This window comes from Cucumis sativus, chromosome 4 (assembly GCF_000004075.3).
Source record: "Cucumis sativus cultivar 9930 chromosome 4, Cucumber_9930_V3, whole genome shotgun sequence".
In the NCBI taxonomy this organism is placed as follows: domain Eukaryota; kingdom Viridiplantae; phylum Streptophyta; class Magnoliopsida; order Cucurbitales; family Cucurbitaceae; genus Cucumis; species Cucumis sativus.
In genome coordinates, this window is record NC_026658.2 from 13,499,714 (window position 1) to 13,518,659 (window position 18,946).

Consider the following 18,946-nt stretch of genomic DNA (forward strand, 5'->3'; position numbering starts at 1 on the left):
CTCCTTAATAAAATAATTTTTTTTTCATGTTCTATTATGTTATTTAAAACGGCTTTAAAAAGTAATTTTAAATAAATAAAAATTTCAAAATCCACTAGCATTACTTTTCTACACTTTGTCCATGTTTTCATAGTTCTTAAATATTAAGGAATTTCATATGAATGGCATTGGAATAATTAGCTAATTAGTATTAGGAATAAAGAGTATTATGATCTCCATGATAGTTCAAGCTATATGTTTTGTTTATCACTATGTATTCATCTTAGGGTTTAATAATTTTAAAAAAAAATTCACACACCTTCAATTCTTTGTCGTGAATTTAGGTTGTTATTCGCTTCGAAAAATCGTTGGTAGATTGTATGTCACCGTTTTTCTTGAAGATCCAACTAGATCTTTTAAGTAAGAATTCTTGACTCCATGTGAAATTGGTTTTTGTCAAAAAAAAAAAAAAAAAAGTTAGGAGACATGGACAACGTTAGTGTTATTGAAATACTAGAAAAAAAATAAAAATTTGTATATTATTCAAGAATGATAGGATTGATAGGTTATAAAATCACGTGATAGAGATCGAAGGATTTGATGTGGTAGGACCTTGAGTTAAAATGCTTACCATAAAAGAAAGAAATAAGAAAGACGAAAATAGGCTTCCTCTATATTTTTTCCAGCCTTTTCCCTCTTTTCTTCTCCCAGTCTCGAGCTCCACTCCCATGGCTGCCTTCTCCTTCTTCACCATTAATTTGACAGAGAATGCCACATCTTTGAATTACTAAGTGTTTATCAAAACAAAATACCTTAAATATAAAGAAAATAGCAAATAAACATCCTTGATCCTTGTACTCAAGAAAAAGCTTCAAGATGTATAGTTTTTGAACGAGCATATCCTACCCCTTTATCAGTTCATTTCAACAAAATTGGTACACACCACGCATGTTCATAAATAATATTTCTGGATTTCGCAAATTCAGTTAAGATATCATATGCATAAAATCTTCTCATACTACATAGGCTCCGAGCAATATATCCAGCAACTATTTCAGCTAAAGAACTTTCAGATAAGATATAAATAAATATTTCATCAATTAAATTTATACGCACCTTAAAGAGTTAAACTTTACAAAGTGGTAAGATGTAAAAGTCTATCCAACCACCACTTAACAGCAGAACATCCACGATAACAGAAGATAGTAGTACATTATACACAATTGAATTAGGAGATGAATGATAGACGTGAAATTTAAAGTAAAATCTCCGTACCGTTCAAGCATGCAATCTTCTGGTTATGGTGCTTCCTCTTGCATCACTTTTTTGAATTCTTAAATATATTTTCCTTGTAATATTTGAGTTCCATTATGCTTTCTCTGATATCATCCATAGCCCTGTGTTTATTCTCTTTTGGCGGGGCTTTCTTCCGATCTGGAAAGGAAATGGGTTGTTAATGTATGGACAAGTAAACGAATAACCAAATGTTCTAAGCTGAGTCTATGTTTGGTTTATAAAGTAAATCGTACATACTGATAGTCAACAAAAAGACTAAACATATCATAGGCACCTGCGAGATTTCCATTAGAGGCCAAGAACCATTATTATTGTTATGAATCAAGTAAATGTTTGATGCAGGAGAATAGTGCTAATAAAACTTAAAAGTCTCCTCAATATCTTTCAGAGATGATATTGAGCTGGCTATGAACTCACAATCCCCCCATGAGGCAACAAGTATTATTATTATTAGGTAAAAGAAACAATTTCATGGACGGTATAAAATTAAAAGAGGGAGAACCCCTGTAGATGAGTTACAAAAGAAGTTGTAGTGGTGAATAAAGAACATATTAACTATCGCATAACAAAATGAACAGAGGGGGATTTCTTTATCTTGAAAATGTCTTCTATTATATTTATTTCGGGTTATAACTTCCAGCAAAGGGCCAAAGGCTCTTATAAAATTTTCCCAAATCATCTTCTCTCCTTTTTGAAGAGGTGCCACCAGGGTATAGGGTATATGACAGGAGAAGATTAGGATCTTCCAAGAGGATTGCTTGCCAATTAAACCTAGTGAGAACGTAGTTTCAAAAAGATCTAGCAAAAGAACAATAGACCAAATGTTGACCTTGAGATTCAGATTGTTTTGCACATACAACACCATTGAGGAGACAAAACCAAATGGGGAAATCTTCTTTGAAGCTTTTCATGAGAATTAATGGTTATGTGTGATAACTCCCATAAGAACAATTCAAAGTTTCCATATTCCTCTGTCAGGATTAAGGGATAAGAGAGGAGACTGTGGACAAGCAATGTATAAGAACTCCACATTATTCAATATCAGAATCTCTTTGGTTTCTTCTCAATCTCTTTGAACAAGAATAGTTGTACAGGTTTCCAATAACATACCAATAGTTGCAAGAAAATAATACACGTCTACCTTTGTTATTTTTAATAAGAAACAGAAAAATCAAAATAACATGGCCGTCATTTTTCTCAAAAGTGAAAACACTCCAGTTGTCAAGATCTTTACCTCTTGGATACCAGCGATCGCAAAGAGTCTTTATACTACTGACATCGACGAGCACATGCGAAAAAAGTCCAGCCAAATCTGGCATGTATTTCTGAAGGGAATAAACAGGCCGTTAGAACAAAAAACACTGCAAAGCAGTATTTATGAAAGCATGATAGAAGATGAATAAGAGATCTTTGAACAAAGAAGAGTACGTGCAACTACCTAAGAAATTGGTGAATTATAGAAGCAATAAGATTACCACGTCAAAAGAATATATTACATGCTAAATCAGCAAAATTTCCAAGTTTTGTTAGAAGAGTGAACGTGGGAAGGGTCGTATGAAAGAAGAAGAAAGAAATAATAGAAAGGAAAAGTGGTTCAGCCTCAGATAGTGAAATGAAAACTCAAGAGTCCAAGACTTTGATTTGGGTGGTAGTCAAGAAGGAGAGTATCATCTCACAACCAATATGCAATGATAAACTAGCATTATAACCGTAAGGAGAAGGAATGAGGTATTTTAATAAACTGGTTTTGGCAGTTCCTGAAACAATCTAGCAAACCAAGCGTGATACTAAATTACAACTGGTAGTTTTGAAATGGAAAGGTGGTAAGTTTACCAGAGAAAGGAAATCAAGTAGGCAGGCAGAATCCTGGATGGACTATTGTTTAAATTTAAGGGGAAATTGAGAATTCACTACAGTTTAACTGGAAGTTGGTTGAACATCCTCTAGGCATGAAACTTAGGTGGAGTTTAACACTTCAACAAAGACTCAGAAGGCTGACACTATGGAAGATCGCTGATTCATAGAATATTTTGGCTGGAAGAAATCTAGACTTGGGATAAGTGGGTGGGACAAATCACTTCTGTTTGCAGGGCAATATACAGTTAAATTAGGGAACAGAGTAAAAGGGGATGGAAGCTTTGAAATCTGGAATCTTTTCAATTGCACCATCATTTTAAGAATTCTTGGGACCAACCTTTTCTTGAAGGATGTCTATCAGGGATGCTATTTAGAATATAAGTTGCACCAAGAGAAGAAATTCCTGTCAATCATCGTGTCATCTTTGCTTGGTGGGAGTGAACATAAACAGATTTCTAGATGTCAAACTTGGTTCTAAATCCCATTCCCAGCTGCTATTTGCTCGGCTAGAAAGCAACAGAATTTCAAGGTTCTTTTTTATTGCCTCTCTGTGCAACCATGGGCCTTTCTCTTATCCTCATCGAAGTCTATTACGTGATGAGAGTTCTGATACAAAAAATACTAAGCAAGTGTTTGTGGGTATAAACTAAAAAAGGACCAAAACTTCATGACGCAATGCACAAAAAGCTTTAGTTTAAGAATATACTTAGAAAGAAACAAGAGCTTATGTAAAAAGAAATTCAGCAGAGGTTCTAGGTCTAGCTATATTTTATTCCCCTAGTTGATATGCATTTCCCGCATCCTTTTGTAACTGCCCGAGAGGAGGATATTGAATAGAAAAAGAAAAAGGGAGAAGAAGGTATGATGGCATATCCCAACGAAAATTTTTGGTTACATTATATGAACATGAATAATGAAACACCAACAGATCCCAAAGGTATTGAAACATAAAAGATAACTAAACTACAAAATAAACCAAGTGTTTAAGGTACTTGGACCCTTCCTCTTTTGAGATTTGTCTCAAGCCCTAAATCACTTACCAAAATAATGCATGCTCTACCTTTCTCACTCATTATTATTTATAACCTAATACCATAACTACCACCTTAACTAATAACTAAAATATACCCTTACAATACTCTAATAATATTCCTATCACAATCCTACAAAGAAAAATCTCAAAATTCTAACTAATAGAATTCAAGAGAAACCTTTTTTTTTCTTGGTAGGGGCATTCGAACCACAGACCTCACCTCATGGTTACTAATACAATACTCGGATGCTAGTTGAGCTAAACTCTTCTTGGCGAATTCAGGGGAAACTTTCAATAATGCAAATAGATCAGGCATGCGTAAACTGAATGAGGTATCATTGAATGTTAAGTAATATACAAAATATCATTTTTAAGGTGACATGATCTTCATTAAGAAAATGAAAGCAGCAAAAAGTTGCTGAAGAACAGATAACGCAGGAGAAAGAATTTCTAAACTGAAACATTTACCTACTAACACACTGTATGTGCATGATATTATGAGAAAATAAAGAAGACTGCTTTGAGACTACCTTCAAAAAAATAAAATCCATATAAACTGAATTTCCAGCCAAGTGTAGTTTATCGGTACAAACATGTTTCTTCACAAATTGTATAACCTGCAGAATTACAAATGTCAGGGCATTAAATTTGACCAAAATGACAGACAACCAGATTACACACACATTTATGGCACCATAAGTGCATATCCTATTTTAGTCACTAAACTTCTAACACACTTGTTTTGTTCTCGATGCTATTAAATAATGCCTATTTTGATTCTTCCTACTAAGATTCTACTAGTGAGCCAGCCAACAGATTTATGCCTTGTAGTATATTTTTAAATGATCAGGCTCCTACATGGCTTAACTGACCCGTCACACATACAGATCAATTAGGTTTTTATTCAGGTACGGTTTTGGCGTCAAAATTAGTGTTACGTGCTCATTCCATTGGTTATAGACACACCACAAATCCGTTAGTCCATTAATAGAATCTTCGTTGCAAGTGGGAAATGGGTCCTACTTGAAAGTAAGGGATCAAAACACTTCAAGATCAAAATAGAACATAATTGAAAATTTAAGAACCAAATAGGATTTAAACCCAAAATTTATCATAATAATATAAAGGTCAAATGACAATTTAAAATCAAAAGAACAAAATAAATCTTTTCTTAAGATAAAATGAAAGAATGCACAATTTTTTTAAAAAAGGATCAAACGACATATATTAGTATAAATAAAAAACCTGGTAACAAAAATTAAAAAATTCAGAGGGGAGAAGGAAAAACATCATATAAATTTTTACATACCTGTTTTTCAGCTTCTCGTTCACTAATTGTACTTCGCAGTACTTTTTTTGTCAATCCTAAATCATAAATCACAATTTGTTTCATCCCCAAGAAAAAAAGTGAGGCAGAAAGCCAGGAGCCATTAAAATACGATGAAGTGCTCTATTGATTAAGCCTGTTGGTCCTTACCACTGGCTGCATGATGACTTTGACACCATTCTCCCATTTTATCTAGACATTCTTTTGATTGGTGAATCACTAAATCAGGACCCTAGAAAGATAAGTAGAATGCATAAAAATCATAACAAACCACAAAGAAGCGATGAGATCAAGGTTGTAAGTTGCAACTTTTGAACTTCTCTCACTTGTGTCAGGGACATACAGAGGTCAGGATTCTTTTCAAACCTATATTTTATTTAGTTTGCTCTCTTAAAAAAAAAATATTGTATTTTTCTTCTTTACTTTATTTACAAAAGGAAATTATTGACAGATCAAATATAAACAGGGACGAGTATTTGGCAATAGTGTAGTGAAGTCAAAGAGAGTACAAAATTAAATCTCATAAACAAACAGTGGGGAATGCATGCATGGAAAACACTGTTGAATAGCCAATGGCAAAGATACCTCAACCAATTTGGTCAGGTTGCCATTGGTAATAATACAAGCTATCTCCAGTATTCTATCTGTTTCAACATTTAAACCTGCATATAAGCCAAAAAAGGGTTCAACAATTCAAGATACTGTGGAGAAGACAAAAACTGATCTCAAAAGTCGCATTAAGACACTCAAATTGACAGTTCTAAAATTATTTGGAAAGGAAAGCCTAATTAGAGGCATTAACTCTCAACTCCCCATCCCAAATGTTTTATAGTCTGCTCCTGGTGTCTTTTGAAAATAAGATCTTATAATTGATCAACAATCAATAGGCCTTCTTTTCTGGACAAAGATGTTGCATAAAATAGTAAACAGAATCTAACAGAAGTCTAACTAGAATTTTGATTGCACCTGACTAAGAAAGTAGAAACCTTATTTATTTGGGATGTCAGAAAATGCATTAAAAAAAAAAACAAATAAATAAATAAAAGAAAAGAAAAGAAAAGCATGCATGTAGTTTAACTCGAACATAACTTCACCTACTAGATAGTAGAGATAAGCTTGAACAAAAATATAGATGCTGCTAAATGATCACTTTTGTTGGTTGCAATTTCTTTTGCCCCAAAGCCTTGAGTGTGGCAGACACAGAAAAACCAACCTTGCAAGTTATAGTGGTTATATTTTGATTTTGATTTTTTTTTTTCTCTTTTGGGGAGGGGGTGGGATAGACAGCTTCATTGAAGTATGAAATTACCAAAAAGAAAAAAAAAATGAAGTCAATGTCATTGGCACAAAGGAAAACTAAAAGAAATGTATGGAGAAAAATTTTGCACAAAAAAAGAGTAATAAAAACTTATAAACGATAAGTTGAATATCAACTCTGTTCAACCCTGGGTGAAGATAAATGTAATCATAAAACTCCAAAAGCCTCCCCTGATAAACAGTGCCATCGAGTATAGGCTTAGGCATTATCACAGTGTAGAATTTAGAAACATGATGAATAACTGACCTTATATTGAAAAAAAAAATGAAGAACACAAGGCATAAAAAATAAAAATTAATAAAAGGAGGCTGCAACCTAGCAAAGAAAACAGGAAAAGTGAGTTTCTTATAATCCCCTCTCACTCCTGAATCCATGTTATACAAGTATAAAGCTTAGCGATTAGCAATAGTTGTTAAGTACCAGTCATTTCCAAGTCAATCCAAACAAGAGGAAACTTGTAGTCTTCTGCAACTGCATTTGGTTGACCTTGTTTCTGTCTTTCTCCCGTCAGAATATCACCAGATATATTAACTTCCTTCTTTCTTTTTCCTGATCCATTAGTCAAACAACAGTGTCAAGGATTAAAAGGCAGTGGATCTTCTATAGAAAAAGAAATTCTCAGGACCATCAACCATTCTAACAACTAAGTAATGTATCCTACTCACTGTACATGAAACGTCAATGGTGTTATCCATAAAAGAAGATGGATTATTACAATATACATCTCTGTGAAGGATTAATTTATCACAAAACCAACAATGAGAAAAACCAAGTAAGAAAATAACTAAATATTAAGTGAAGAAACTAAGAGTATAGTACATAAAGAAACTATCTTATATGCCAATACACTGTTTCAATTAGTTTGGCAGCCTAGATTCATGGGGTTTCTGCCTTGTGAATATCCAGGAAGCCGTAGAAATCAAAACCAGGCAAGCAGGCACAAACAAACAAACAAGAATAGTTTCAAATTCTAATACAGCTGGAGAGACTATCTGGGTCTAATCCCTATCAACGGATTCCTGAAGTTCTCATAATCTTCAACCTTGTAGTTGTAAAACATGAGAGTTAAGAAGAAGAAGAAGAAGAAGAGGTTAAATCAGGTTAGAAGTGAACCTGTTGGTGAAGGGTAAGAAACAGTAGCGTCATCTTTGGAGGAAGTAGAAAGAGCGGGAATTTGATCGTCTTCAGCGTCGAGCTCCAACAATGAAAACGCGTTCACAAGTGGTTTCATCGCCATCGCTCGCTCTCTCTCTCTCTCCCCCAAAGTCTTGCCGCCACCAACTTCACCTTCCCCGTCAAATCCAATTTTCAGTCTACACTTAATTGGAAAATATGAAAAAAATAAAACAACAATCAATTTATAATACACCAATTATATTTATATAAATATATAATTTTTTTAGTTCTCAGGTTCTTCGTCAAGTTTATAACATAATTGATCCCAAGTTCTTAAATTTTACTTTTTTTTTTTGTTAGTCCTTAAATTTTTAAAAATAAGTTTAAAAAGTCCTAAAATTATTTTATGTTTTTTAAAAACAATTATATGATATTTAAAATTAGAAGAATAACTTATAAAATTATGTTCTTTTTATAACTATTTTTAAAATTTTAAATATCATAGAATTATTTTTAAAAAATCAAACATAAAATAGAACATATTTCTTAAAATGGAGAGATTAAAATGTCATAACAAGTAGTAGTGCACTGTCTCATTTCACAAGACGTGGAAAACCCTATATGGTTATGTGACAAAGGAGGACTTACCCCTATGATTGGAAACACTTCTCTCCAAATGAAATTCTTCAAGAAGCAAAAGCCTTCCAAGGGCACAAAAACCTCCCACCGTAATACAAAACAAGAAAAGATAAAATAAATCTATGCTCATTTGCTGGAATGGGAAGAATTCTTTGACTTACGGGAAGACTCGAAAATAACCAACCTACTCCTAAATAAATATAATATCATCTGAATTATGTGGAATGATGAACAACGCACAACAAAACAAATGTTCTCTCCATAGAAATTATAATCCATGGTGTTATCTACTATAAATTTATTTTTTATGAGTTTTCATACCCGAACGTTGTAGGGTTAAGAATGGTTTCAGACACTCGCGAATATAAAAAATGAGAGACTAAAAATGTAAATTTTAAAAACTTAAGAATCAAATTGGTTTATTGTTATAAACCGTGGACTAAAATAAAATTTTAAAACTCATGGATCAAAATCACATATTTATCCAAATTTAAAAACTATAAAAGATCTTTTTAAATAGAAAATAATTAACTAAAATATTTTTTTCTGTTATGATAAACCTATAAATATGGATAATAGTTCGAAAGGAATTTTTCAAAATTATTTAAAAGGGTATATTCGTCAATTTTGAAAAACTGGACCGTTTGAATAATATATTACAATCCGATCGATTTGGTTCGAGAAAGGGTTTATTTCGTCCGAACCGGTTCGGTCATATATATATAATATAAACCCTCTTCCCATTTCTTGATTCGATTTCACAGGGAAAGGAGGTTCCGGCGAACAGCTATGGCCACCTTGAAAGAGATTCTGACCAGACGACCCGTCGCTGCCACCATCAGGCTCACCGTCCCTGCTGGTGGAGCTCGCCCTGCGCCACCGGTGGGTCCAGCGCTTGGTCAATACCGGCTGAATCTGATGGCTTTCTGCAAGGATTTCAATGCCCGGACTCAAAAGTACAAACCCGAGACACCCATGGCCGTAACCATTACAGCTTTCAAGGACAACACCTTCGAGTTCACCGTCAAATCACCGTCAGTTACTTGGTACTTGAAGAAAGCTGCTGGGATCGAATCTGGGAGCAGCCGCCCAGGCCACGTAGTCGCCTCCACGCTCTCAGTCAAGCACATTTATGAGATCGCTAAAGTCAAGCAGTCTGATCCTTATTGCCAGTACATGCCACTAGAATCCATTTGTAAGTCCATTATCGGCACTGCCAATAGCATGGGAATTAAAGTCCTTAACGAATTGGAGTAATGCAACAGCTAAATTTCTAGGGTTTTATTTTTCTCCTATTGTTCTTCAGTATCTCGATTTAAATTGAGCGTTTTTTGCAGTCACCTACATCTTCTTACTGTGAATTAATGTTATTATTCCGTATGCTAAGTCGGCTATCTAATCCTGACAGTTTGAGTTTCTCTAGAAATTGAACCAATTCCAGCAATTTGCTCCTGAATGTCAAAGAAAATGGGGCTAGGATAATAGCTAAATAAAAGTGCTTTTTTTTTCCATTAGATTTTGCTATTGAACAATGGCCATTCTGTGAGTTGTGAACTGATTTCATTTTGATGAACCAGTTAGTGATGAACTACCCCCAATTCAATATCTCTGGTCCAATTTACTGAATTTGATGAACTCTGTGAAACTGTTATTGTGGGTTTTCATGTTTAGCAGTAGTCTTGGTTCCTCATTCACCTCTCATCTCTTGTTGATTAGCTTAGTGGGATTGTATATGTGTTCTAGATGGACAACACTTATCTAACTCTTCCTAGTTCAATCATTAGTGGTCATCTACTGAGAATTAATTTTCTATACAGTAGAGTAAGGTTGATTTGTCCAGGTGCACGTAACTGGTTGGATGGACACTCACGGATATGAAAGAGAAAGATAGATAATTGTTGTAGATAGCAGACTTGTAACATGAATTTTTGTAGAAAAAGATGTAAAGTTAACAACTCATTACATTTATAGCTTAGTTAGGAGCTGTTAGTTTGTTACTTGTATCAAGTAAGAGTTTATGACAAATGACAAATATACAAGTCTTCTTTGTTAATCTTTGTTTCGCTCTTGATTTGGCATAAGATTTTCTTTTTTCATGTCCTCTTTACATCGTCCATCTTTTCCAATTGAGAGCAATCATTGCCATGAATAATCTGATTGAGGAGATAAGAGTGTGAATCCTTTTGATTCATCTCTCCCTGATGCTTCAACTATCAGCATTAGATTAAATTACAACACAACCAAACACTACAATGCAAATTTCTTCTTCCCTCAGTCCTAAATCATCAGGATCCGTCGTTTTGAGTGTTGTGATGATGCTTCGTGATTTGTTCTTATACTGTTATTGGATTCTTTGCTTGTTTGATGGTAACAACTGTAGGTGATGAATATACAAATCCGTGAGTTAAAAGATTTTAGTTATAACAACAAGAAGCATGATGATATTCTAAAGTGTTTTGACTTTGAGTTTAAATTAGTGATAGAGAAGAGAATGGTTGCTCTAATTGCTCTTGCTGTAGATATGCATCCATGTGGGTATTTTGGGCTTGCTTGAATTTTTGAAAAATAGAACACATCTATGCTCCCTAGACTAGGGCATTCGATGAAATTTGCATCTTTGATCAGATCGTTAATGTTTATTAATTAATTGAAAATTTTAATTTGATTTTTATAGTTTGGAAAAACAATGAAACTTAATTAATTAATTTGAATTAGTAAACAGATATTAACAATATAAGCAAAAGTTGAGTACTTGGTAAAAAAAAAAGGGTTGAGATTATGAACAACAAGTTCAAAACAAAAGGGAAAAAAACAAGAAACAAAAGAGTTGGCACAGAATCTCCTGCTCGTTTGTAAAAGACTGGCCAAAAAGCCAAGAAAAAGTGATTGTAATGGATAGTATTCAAGTATACTGTATACACCAATATTCCAACAAAATCTATTTCTATCCAACTATAGGAAGAGCTATTATATACACTAAGAATAATTAAGAGTAGTACAGAATGTGCTTATATATTTGATGGTTTGAATATAATAAAAGAGAGGAAGTCAGTGTTGAATATTAAATAAAAGCAGAAAAGAGAAAGGAGAGAAGATATTGTGTATCACTTACCAATCAAACATACATTCTAAAAGAATTGATGATGAGCTATTATTAAAAAGAATATGACTTCAGTCTTTACATTCAAAATCTTATATTGTCTTCTTATGTTTCAATGTGTCTCAAGAGGAAGAGGAAGAGGAAATTTGGTTTTAAAAAAGAAAACAATGAAATCTTTGAATATGAGGAAGTTCATATCATAGAACCCTAAAATAATTGGTTGACGTATTGATGAAGGTAAAAAAAAGTAAAATTTTGTAGGATTAAGTTTCTCTTTGCGATGGAGTCCTCCAGAAGCCAGTTCCGTAAAATCGTTCCCACATCTCCTTCTCCAATTCAATATCCTCCGATGACAAATACGAGGACGGAAGCGATTCTCCCCAATCCTCTTTTTCACCACCACCATCATCATTCCCGGCCCACTCCTTACCTCCCGCCCCCGCGTTTTTCTTTGCGATCTCCCGTCGTTTTCCCCTCTTATTCCACACTTTCTTGCAGAGTCCTACTGGAACTTTATACACCGTCAATATCAGAAGATTCATCATACTGCATGGAAAGCAACAACATATTGCCGCGCACTCCGCTGCTGTTCCACCGGCAACCTCCGCGAACCGGCGCTTTTCTTTAACTCTGTTGCCTGATTTGTCTCTGAGTAGGGGTTGTTGGCGAGTACCTGGGGGCGATCGGAGGAGGACGCCCTGATTCATGATTGGATCGGGGATAGGTCAAGTTAAGCGCGTTGGATTACTGTGCATTAAGCAAACAGGGGAATGGGAATCCAGAAAGAAGAGATCGAAGAGGGATTGATTATTGTGGTGTTGTTCTTGAAGGAGGGTTATGGTGAGAAGATGAAGTGAAGGGGGAAAGTGAGGAAGAGGATGCGATTAATGGGAAGGAAAGATACAAAAATGGAAAAGGATTTGCAAAACTTTTGTGTGAAGATTTTTTGCTTATTTTCTTGGAGAGTATATGAATTTATATGGAAGTATGAAATAGTGAATTCAAAAGGTCAGACGTGTCCTCCACCACTCATTCAACACTTTCTCGCTAACACTAACACGAACCCCTTCAACACACACTCTCTCTCTCTTCTTAATTTTTTTACTTTCATTTTCTTTTATTTCTTCTGTAACTAAAAATAATAATTAATATTCTCAATATGATATATATCAATTTTAAAAAATATTAAAATAAATTAAAGTATTTATAGGCTTCTATCAATTAATATCACTAATAGAACATATCAATATCTATAAAATATTAAAATATTTATAGACTTCTATCAATTAATATCACTAATAAAAACATAACATATCAATATCTATCAACCATGTTTACGTTACTAATAGAAACATATCATAATTTATTAAATATTTTATCAAATTTGTTATTTTTTATCATTTTTCTAATCTAAATTATTTTGTTTATTATTATAGGAGGATGGTTAGTTCTTAAAAGTAAGAAAATTATAGTTTCATAATTAGTTTATTATTGGACATAGTGAGGTTTTTTTTTTGTACTAGACTTACGTGAATATTGATTTCAAATCATAAGAGGTTTAAATTTCAATATTCTATAACCACATAACTCATAAGAGGTTTAAATTTGAATATTTTATAAGCACAAAATCGCACAAAATATTATCTCTTAAAAGTTTCCATGTCTGGCCTATTTGCATATTAAATAGCAAACCCTAAACCCTAATATATAGTATTATGTTTCAATTAAATCACATCATTTTTATTTTATTACAAACAATTGAGAAGATTTTAAAAAAATTGATAGGAAGGATAATAAAAACCCAGAAAAGAAGAAGAAGAAGAAAAATCTTAAATGTGGGGATACATATGCGATTCATGTAAGGAGAGGCGTCGTTATCGTTCCAATATAAGAATGAAAAGGACAAAAATGGAGGTCATTGGCAGTAATGGGAAAAATGACAAAGTGGATTTTGGTTTCCAGATAATTGAATTCAATTCAATGCTGCCCTACCACTTTTTTTTTTATTATTATTATTTATTAACTTCTAAGTCGTAACCAAGACCAAGACCATTTCCTTTTATTCATATCGATAATGTTGAGCAATTTCGTGTCCACAGTCCACCCGCCCATTATTTGTTTATGTTTGTCCACAATCTTATACGTGGGAAAAACAAAAACTATATAGAGTCCATTTTGGTGTTCATGAATCCCCCAAGTCCCACCGCCTACTATTGCCTTTTATAATATTTCTTTATATATATGTATGTATATATATAGAAGTAACAAAAGATAGAAAAGAAAAAGGAATGAGTTATTCTTCTAGACATGTATGTATAAAATTGATGATGAGTAAGAAATGAATTCATAAATCCTATAACTAATCACACAGTAGAGTGGAGGTTTGTTTACCAATATGAGAGAAGAAGGGAGGAGGAGGAACAAAATGGTTAATTTTTCATAATCCTGAGGTTGAGGGAGTCAGTAGTGTGTTTGTTATACAAAAATTTAAATAAGGAGTAGTAAAAAGGCGAATCTCTTACTCAACCACCTATTATTCCAAACCAATGAAGAATTACTGCTAATATCAGCATGCATATTGCTAAGATCATACCGGGACGTCCAAGTAACCAATTCTTTGCTTTCTTTCCGCCTTCTACACCTCTTTGAATTTTATCTGCCCAACGCATCTGTAATTAAGAGAGATTTTTTCTTTCTTTTATCAGAACCATAGAGAAGAAGAATTCTGTTTGGGGGATAACGGGAAGGGAAGCGAACGACGTACCATTTTATCTAAATCCTCCGGTGAGAAAGATGATATGGCTTCCTGAGCTTTTGCTGCATCCTCAGGAGAAAGCTTCAGACCAAATTGTTCGCTCATATTTGCCATCATCTCTGGACTCATGTTCTTTATCATTGATGTGAACATCTAACAGATTAAATTAAACAAAACCAATTATTAAGAGTGAGTTAAGTATGGTAAAAGCAAATGAACTCACTCATTTTATATCGTTTATAGCTTAAGATTTACAAACCTGCTGCATGGCTGGATTTTTCATTTGACTTCTCATTTGTTCTTGCATATCAGTAGAAGAGGTTGGAATAGTTGAGTTAGATGAACTACTTCGTAAGTTTGACAACGCATCAGAAGAACTAGTGTTGCGTGTGGTTCTACTTCCACTGATACTGGATTGTTGACTCTCAAAAGATTTTGATCCCGTATCAGAATCTGGTGGTACATTGCCATTCCCAGAAGCAGACTCGTTCCTTTTCAAAGATGATGCAGTTTCGAACATCCTTTGTAGGTCTTCAGGTGGCATACTACTCATTATACGACTGGCCGAACTGAGCATCTCCGGAGTCATGTTTGCACTGTCCAAATTTGGGCCTAAACTGTCTCCCTTGAGGGGATTTGCCTCTTGAAAAGAAGAAGCCAATTTAAGCATGTCTTGAAGCTCACTTGGAGACATTTTGCTAATCATATTTGAGGCAGTGGCAACCATGTCTGGAGATATACCTCCAGATTTTCCAAAGTTCATAGCAGCTAGCGTATCGGGATCAGCATTTGAAACAAATCTCTGAAATGATCTATAAAAAATGTAAAAGAATAAAAACACTGGTCAATAGTTGATAAGACTCCAACTGAAAATCTTGTTTCATTTCCAGAATAAATAAATATAATAAATCCTCACGCACAAAATCATTTGTAAGGATAGAAGAAAGTGATATAGAACTTAACTAGACAAAATACTCATAAATGTTCGTGGACCTAGTAAGGAAGAAAGTACTACAATTTTTTTAATATAAAAAAGAACATTCCTATTGAAGAAGACAAAAGAGGAAGAACGATGAATAGCCCAAAAGAATACAATAACTTCAATGATTAGCTCAACGCCTACTATAAAATAATTAAGTCAAAAAATTCTGATTAAAGCATGCAGACCTGATAGCTTCTGGATCATCTCTCAGTCCCTGCAAACTCTCAGAGTTTATACTCTTCTTGTAGGCATCAGCAATCTTAGAATTGTCAATAACTTCTGGTGGTTTTGAAACAGAACTGTTTGTGGATATAGGGTTGTCTTCTTCAACTATTTCTTCAATGACAACTCCTATGGAATAGTTTAGAAATGCAATGTCAGGTTCAATTTCTACGTAATTTTTCCTCCCACCGCTCTCAAGGTACATAAAATGCAGTGGAGAAAAGCAAAAAGGAAATACCTTTAGGTACATTCCCCCCACCTTGTTCGTTCAATTTTTTCTTGGCATCCCTGTGGCAACAATTATTTTCGCAGAATATATCAGATGAATGAAGAAAGCCACTTGAAAACATGTGATACAGTAGATTACAAATACAAGAGCAGGTGTTAAATTCTCAGTTGAACTTCCTACGAAACAGAACTCTCTGAGTAAGCGCCTACTTAGCCCAAAAATAAAATAAATTGGGGAAGGTGAGTCATTTCTCCATCTGAACCACACAAAGACTGGCAAGAGTTTCAAAGACTGGTAGTATAAAATATTTGGGGAAAAATAACTCACGATAAAACATCTGCAATAGTTTCATCATCAGGAGAAACTTCATGTGCCTTGCTCAAATCAGAAACAGCATCCTAACAAAATGAAATCCAGAAAAAATATCAGCAGATAGTAGAATTTGAATGAGTATAGTATCGTAAAATCAGTTAGGTAGCCATCAATCATCACAAACTCACTTGAAATTGACATAACTCTTTATATGCTTGACCTCTCCGGTAAAGTGCTTTTGCATTTCTCGAATCATATGCCAAAACCTACAGTAAGTGAAATCTTTGGTATCATAAATATAAAAAATTCAATCATTTGAATAAATGCCACCTTTGAAATAATAATCATATGTAAAAAAAAAAAAAAATTAAATGAAAATCTTGGTCAGAGTTAAGGGTGTGAAAATTCCCCACGGAATAACAAGGATTCTGGCACCTCATACATAGGAGGTTGTTGTCAATTAATAATCCATGAAACAATTGAATTCCTAAAAGCACATGGCTAGCAGCAGAGTGCATCACTCAGCAACCGGTATACTTTCCTTTTAGTAAAGATGTCATGTAAAAGATGTTTAAAGCAAGGACTCCATCTCTCCCCAATCAAAGGGCTTGCTGCCTTTCAAATCTAAACATGAATATGAGTGTTTTAATTAAAAACAAGGGATTTCCTTCAACCAAGTAATGAACAATTTCACTTTTCTCCTCCCATGCTTGGAAATTTTCCACTACATCGAACTTCACAATCCAAGCTTATACAAAAGTTCAAACAGTTCAGTTGGAATCAAGATTGTGCATTTTATGTGGTGACACACTGGAATACAAGTTATTGATCACATAGCTTGTCTAGGAACTTTTTACATCAAAGCTGATTATGTTTGTAATAACTAATAAGGATACAAGATATTACACCATGTTGATAGCATACAAAAAGAAAAGCTAAGAGCACATAATATCACATCGATATGGTAAACTGAAATTTAAGAATTAGAAAGAAAAAAATCTGCTTACCTCGGAACCCTCCCTTATGCAGTCATGATACTGTTTTGTTTTCAAGTAACATGACATCAAATTGAGTGAACAAGCTAACAGAAGTGTTCGTCCTTTGGAAGATGAAATCCCCTTGAGGTTATTCTTAGCCTAAGAATCTCGAAGTAAAGACAGAGAAGTCATGAATATGCTCAAAGAAAGATAGTGATGAGAGAGCAAGAGAGAGAAAATAAAATATATGATATACTCACGAGCAAATATTTTTCCGAGGCATCATTGAACTTCCCCTGACTGTGAAGCTTGTTCCCCTACTTGATGAATTACCAATCAGAATATTCTCAATAGAATCAAATACATTGTTGAAAAAAAAACATCCCCTGCCTCCATAGAGCAGTGTTTGAATCAAACCCTATAAGTATTACCTGTGCCTTCAGCATTTCAGCTGCATTTAATTCATAGTTGGCCTGTGCATCAACACGGGTACGCATAGTTGCAATCTCTTCAGGTGATGCATTGGCCATCTTCTCGCCAATTTTAGCCATATCCTCTGGACGTGTGTGCTTCAACTGCTCCGCAGCGTATTTGAAGTCATCAGGACGCATGTTCTTCATGCTTTCTGAGGCCATCTTCATCAATTCTGGATTAGCCATCATCTGAAAATTTATATAACTCAGCAATTTCAGTTATACAGTGACAGGTCGAATACACGAGATATTAAATAAATTATAAGCAATTAACAGCATACTGGCCGAGCACGCAAATGGTATGTTCAATCCTTAAATTACAACCAATTCCACGATGTTTACATAGCAACTTGAAGTTTTCTGGATACTTTTCTTTTGAGACGATCCAAAGGGAAATAAACATCGGTGCTCTTTCGTAATAGAATAAACGCAGGCAGACAATAGAACGGGGTAAAGCTAAGTGATCTTAATATCCACAAATTATAAAATTCGAAAACTTCTCAATATCACGGAGATCGTTAAAACAAAATCACGAGTTAAGATCTGCCACCGACTGAAAACAAAACTATGGGGCAATGATTTCCATTCTTTTAAATTAAAAGAAAAAAAAGTGCAATTAATGTCCCCAAGATCTACATCGAAATCTAAAATTGTAAACAAAAAACAAAACTCCATACCTGTTGTTGGATTTTGGCGAAGTCCGCTGGGGACATGCGACTCATCTGTTCCTGAGCCAGCCTCATGAGCTCCGGATCCATCATTCCCGTTGGATTCAAAATCTTCCTCTGTCAATAATCACTCGTTCTTCAGGGAGAAACGGAGAGTGGGAGGTAATGATAAAGAAAGGTAGAAAAAGGAGGATCTAGGGATTTGAAGAGGAGAGAATTTTCCAAAAACCATATAAAGACAAGACAATACAAGAAAGAGAAGCCCTAAGGTCCGAATTGGAGGGCACCACCACCGGAAACTGAGAAATGGAATCGGAATCGGAATGAAGAGGGAATTAAACTAGGGACGTAAGATTAAGAGCAAAAAGGAATGGTAGAATTGTCGTATATCGCCGTTGATCTGTTGGAATATATGAAAGGAGTTTGCATAGATACGGATGATGAAGAAACCAAAATCAACGAGGAACACCAATTTGTGTCAATTCCCGGCCCCAATTGACCCGCCCTTTTAACTTCTTTCTATATATATATATATATATATATATTTACGCATCCATCCCATCTCTTTCTAAATATTATGAGTTTTCATTTATTATTTTCATCAATACAAATCTTTTTCTTTTTTGAAGTTCTTAATGACTCAATAACATTATTATTAGTATA

The 18,946-nt window shown here is 34.2% G+C and overlaps 3 protein-coding genes across 3 annotated transcripts; 1 reads left to right on the forward strand and 2 right to left on the reverse strand.

The window, feature by feature from the left end:
- Positions 1-1,031: 1,031 nt before the first annotated feature.
- LOC101219566 (oligoribonuclease) lies at positions 1,032-8,184 on the reverse strand. The gene is made up of 8 exons (XM_004142129.2): positions 7,924-8,184; positions 7,231-7,359; positions 6,078-6,154; positions 5,643-5,724; positions 5,475-5,530; positions 4,696-4,782; positions 2,510-2,600; positions 1,032-1,413 (listed from the first exon to the last, which is right to left on the reverse strand). Exons 1-8 carry the CDS (start codon positions 8,045-8,047, stop codon positions 1,298-1,300), a joined length of 762 nt encoding a protein of 253 aa, XP_004142177.1. The 5' UTR covers positions 8,048-8,184; the 3' UTR covers positions 1,032-1,297.
- A 1,122-nt stretch (positions 8,185-9,306) lies between these two features.
- On the forward strand, positions 9,307-10,170 carry LOC101219326 (54S ribosomal protein L19, mitochondrial). The gene has a single exon (XM_004142128.3). It carries the CDS (start codon positions 9,355-9,357, stop codon positions 9,820-9,822), a length of 468 nt encoding a protein of 155 aa, XP_004142176.1. The 5' UTR covers positions 9,307-9,354; the 3' UTR covers positions 9,823-10,170.
- A 3,809-nt stretch (positions 10,171-13,979) lies between these two features.
- LOC101219087 (outer envelope protein 61) lies at positions 13,980-18,807 on the reverse strand. Its single transcript, XM_004142127.3, has 11 exons — positions 18,293-18,807; positions 17,574-17,804; positions 17,403-17,459; positions 17,173-17,301; positions 16,354-16,431; positions 16,181-16,251; positions 15,863-15,912; positions 15,588-15,753; positions 14,680-15,232; positions 14,430-14,573; positions 13,980-14,334 (listed from the first exon to the last, which is right to left on the reverse strand). The coding sequence occupies exons 1-11, from the start codon at positions 18,374-18,376 to the stop codon at positions 14,188-14,190; spliced, it is 1,710 nt and encodes a 569-aa protein (XP_004142175.1). The 5' UTR covers positions 18,377-18,807; the 3' UTR covers positions 13,980-14,187.
- Between the last annotated feature and the right edge of the window lie 139 nt (positions 18,808-18,946).